Source organism: Benincasa hispida, chromosome 2 (genome assembly GCF_027475165.1).
Source record: "Benincasa hispida cultivar pf3 chromosome 2, pf3_genome.v1.1, whole genome shotgun sequence".
Taxonomy (NCBI): Eukaryota; Viridiplantae; Streptophyta; class Magnoliopsida; order Cucurbitales; family Cucurbitaceae; genus Benincasa; species Benincasa hispida.
The window spans coordinates 67,802,817-67,806,507 of NC_143479.1; the positions used below are offsets into that span (position 1 = coordinate 67,802,817).

A 3,691-nucleotide genomic window follows, 5' to 3' on the forward strand; every position below is an offset into this window, starting at 1 on the left:
GGTGACAGACGGGCTCACGAATGTGAGAAAGAAAAGGGGGTGGGGTTTGACTTTTTTAAAAGAATAATAATAATAATAAAACAAAAAAGGAAGTAAATATAATTACATTTAATTCCTTTCCGTTTTATACTATTAAATTTTTTTCTGTTTCAAAAGAAAATAATTCCTGCCATTAATTTTCATTTCAAATTGAATAATTTCACGCCAAGAATTAAATTCCCGCACTTATACTTGAAGTCCAAAATTCCTAAAATGCCCTCCAACTAATAACAATTACTGAAATTCCAAATAATAAAGTTACTGAAATTACATTATTACTAAAAAAATATGCGGGGTGTTACATTCTTCCCTCCTCAAAGAACTTTCGTCCTCGAAAGTTCATTCTTGAAAAAGCTCCAGGTACTGGACCTTCATCTCATTCTCCCACTCCCAAATAGCCTCCTCAAACTGGTACTTCTGCCACAAAACTTTCACGAGTGCTATTTCCCTATTGTGTAACTTTTTCACCTCTCTGGCGAAAAATCTACCCAGGCCTCTCGTCATAATTCAAGTTGTCATTCAACTGTAAAGGCTCAAAATCCACTATATGGGATGGATCTATCACATACTTTCTCAGCATCGAAATATGGAAGACATCACGGACTGAAGACAGAGTTGGAGGTAATGCCAATCGATAAGCTACGGGGCCAATTTGCTCCAAGACCTCGAAAGGTCCAACGAATCTCAGACTCAACGTCCCTTTCCTACTGAACTTCAGAATACCTTTTATAGGTGCCACCCTTAAGAACACTTTATCATCAATCTCAAATTCTAGGTCCTTGCGTCTCACATCGGCATAGCTTTTCTGTCTACTCTGAGCTGTTTGCATACGAGTTCTGATTTTCTATATTGCCTCATTCATGGTCTGCATTAGCTCAGGACCTAGCAACTTCCTCTCACCAACTTCACCCTAGGATACTGGAGACTTGCAACTCTTTCCATATAGGGCCTCAAATGGAAATGTACTAGTGGCAGACTGATAGCTATTATTATATGCAAATTCCATTAAATGCAGGTGAGAGTCCCAACTCCCTAAAAACTCTAGTGCACAAGCGCACAACATATCTTCCAATATCTGGTTTAGACGTTCTATTTAACCATCAGTCTATAGGTGAAAATTGTACCAAAATCCAATCGAGTACCCAATGCTAACTGGAGACTCTTAAAAAAAAAAACTAGATGTAAAACGAGGGTCATCGCTTGACATAGCTGAAACTAGTACCAAAAGAGGTGTAACAACCCCTTCCATAAATAACTATGAAACTTAAGATGTTGAAAATCAACAACACTTTTACACGTCTGAGCTGAGAACTGTTAAAACGATCACGAAGTTAAGAAAGTCTTATATACTAAAAACATATATCTGAGCCTACCATGTCACAGGGAAAACTTCATATGTGCAGTGAAGAAACTGGTCATACTATATAATGCATCATCTGATGATACGTACCAGAACAAATCTCGTCAACTGAAAACTGCTTCTACTCTAGAAGCGCCAATTGTGATGTCTTTCCTAGGGTCTACATGTCTGAGAATAACTCTGTCTAATTAAGTCTCACATTCATGAGAAACTCATCATGAGGCTCTATGCTGTCATGGGCTATAAAACTTGCTTGAGCCAATGCTCATATTATTCTTTAGCCTTAAAATAATCACATATCATTAGTTAGACCCTATTGCGGATGAGTCTAAAATTCCCTCTGAAAATGAGGTTTTGAAGTCCCTAGATGCTAAAGCATCAATCAATTGATAACACATTTCCATAACCTCGTAATAACTGTAATTGATCCCTGTTGTTAGTTTTTACGATAAAATCTTCTTGATTCATAAGTCATAGCTTGAATTACTCGTACTCTCTAGATCTAGTTAATTCATTGCCCATGCAAGGGAAAACGTACTATCCTATACTGCTCCAAACCCACCTATAGCAACTTCTTGTTATCAACTCAACTTTATTACCCGTCTATCCCTTATGCCAGTGGTGATATTGGAAGATCCTACTTACTTTTGTGCATATACCACTTTTTTCTACCTCAAGTTGGATTAATTTCCTTTTTCAATCAAATTGATGGTCTTGCCAGTTCATGTTTCGAACTTGCACACTACATCAAAATCCCTTAAATCTTACTAATGCCTTTGATGGTTTACCTCTTAACTAATGAAGCATCAACATACCATGTCAATAGTTCTTGAATATCTACTATTACTAGTAACTCCATTTTAGCTTATCCCTTCTCAACCTTTTATTTCGGTAATAGATTCTTGTGTTAAAAAAAAGTTCCATACCAATCACCTATGTAAGTTATCTTTCCATCCAACTCATATTCTCCTAAAATTCCACATGATAATGAGATATTTTTCTTTTACACCAAAACAAATTCCTTGTAACCCCCCATATCATACTTCCAAACCATATTTAACTGGGAATTTTGAACACATTAAATTCCTTTCTATTTCTAAAAGAGTAAACTTTCTTGGATACTTTTTTTTTCTATTTTCCAAGTGGAACATAATCTCTTTACTAAAGTACATTTTACTTAACTCCTCCATAAGTCTTATCTCTTTCACTAAGAATTTTCATCTTGCGGAATTATCCTTTGGCAATTTTCATGCTTTTAAACTCCAAAATACTTTTGTTTGTTCGTATTTGTCCAACTTCGATCTCCTCATCACAGTAAGGCTATGGATTTAATTAATCTAGGCACTCTAAAATAATCCTTCAACCCAAACAAATAACACTTTGCTTTATCCCCTTTAAGTCTAAACTCATGTCCAACTATTTTGGCTTCCTTTAATGCATCAACTTAGCTGATATTCCAAAAGAATCCTTCATATCACTACACATACTTTACCTAGTCCATCAAGTCGTAGTATTACCAAAGTGATTATGACTTATTAATCACTTTCCAAAATTCCCCGAAAAGATGTTTGGTTTTAATATCTTTTAATTAGTCTCTTCTTTTTCTCCTTCTTATCCATAAAACGACTTTTAACTTTATAATTGAGTATGTGGCCTGTGAAGAAATTTATTTATACCGCCTCCAATTGCACCACAAAACATAACACTAGTCCTTAATGAATTATCGTCAAGACAATTTCATTCTTGGCTTAAACATTTAAATACCTTCATTCCTAAATTGTCATAACTCTACATAGTTTCATCAACCTTTAACATTGCTTAACTGAGGTATATATTTGTTCGTTTCTAACATAATTTCCATGAGATAAACTAGTGCCAAGTGACCTCATAATTTATTTTATTTTATTTTTCTCCTTTTGTAGTGTCGTACCTGATAATCCTCTTATAATAACTTCTAACGAGTCACTGACCTAGCATTAGAACATAACTGGTGCATTTAAGCTAAACAAATATTTTAATGCACAACTATCATAAAACTTGTAATTGATAAGACGTACCTGGCGATGACGAGGAATCCGTTCATGGGCCACAGGGACAATCTAGACTTACATAGTAAGTCAGTCTACAGAACCCAAAACATGGGCTCTGATACCAACTGTAACGACCCGACCCCCTAGGACTTAAGTTAGCCGTTACTAAATACATGCATGCATGGAACTCAAAACGACACTCGGTTATGGTGAAATAAATGCTAATTAAATAAGGTAAGTTCAAAAGACTTTCATTAAATTC

The 3,691-nt window shown here is 35.3% G+C and overlaps 1 protein-coding gene across 1 annotated transcript; it reads right to left on the reverse strand.

The window, feature by feature from the left end:
- Window positions 1-523: 523 nt before the first annotated feature.
- LOC150038107 (uncharacterized) lies at window positions 524-868 on the reverse strand. Its single transcript, XM_090311141.1, has one exon. The coding sequence runs from the start codon at window positions 866-868 to the stop codon at window positions 524-526; it is 345 nt and encodes a 114-aa protein (XP_090167267.1).
- Window positions 869-3,691: the final 2,823 nt, after the last annotated feature.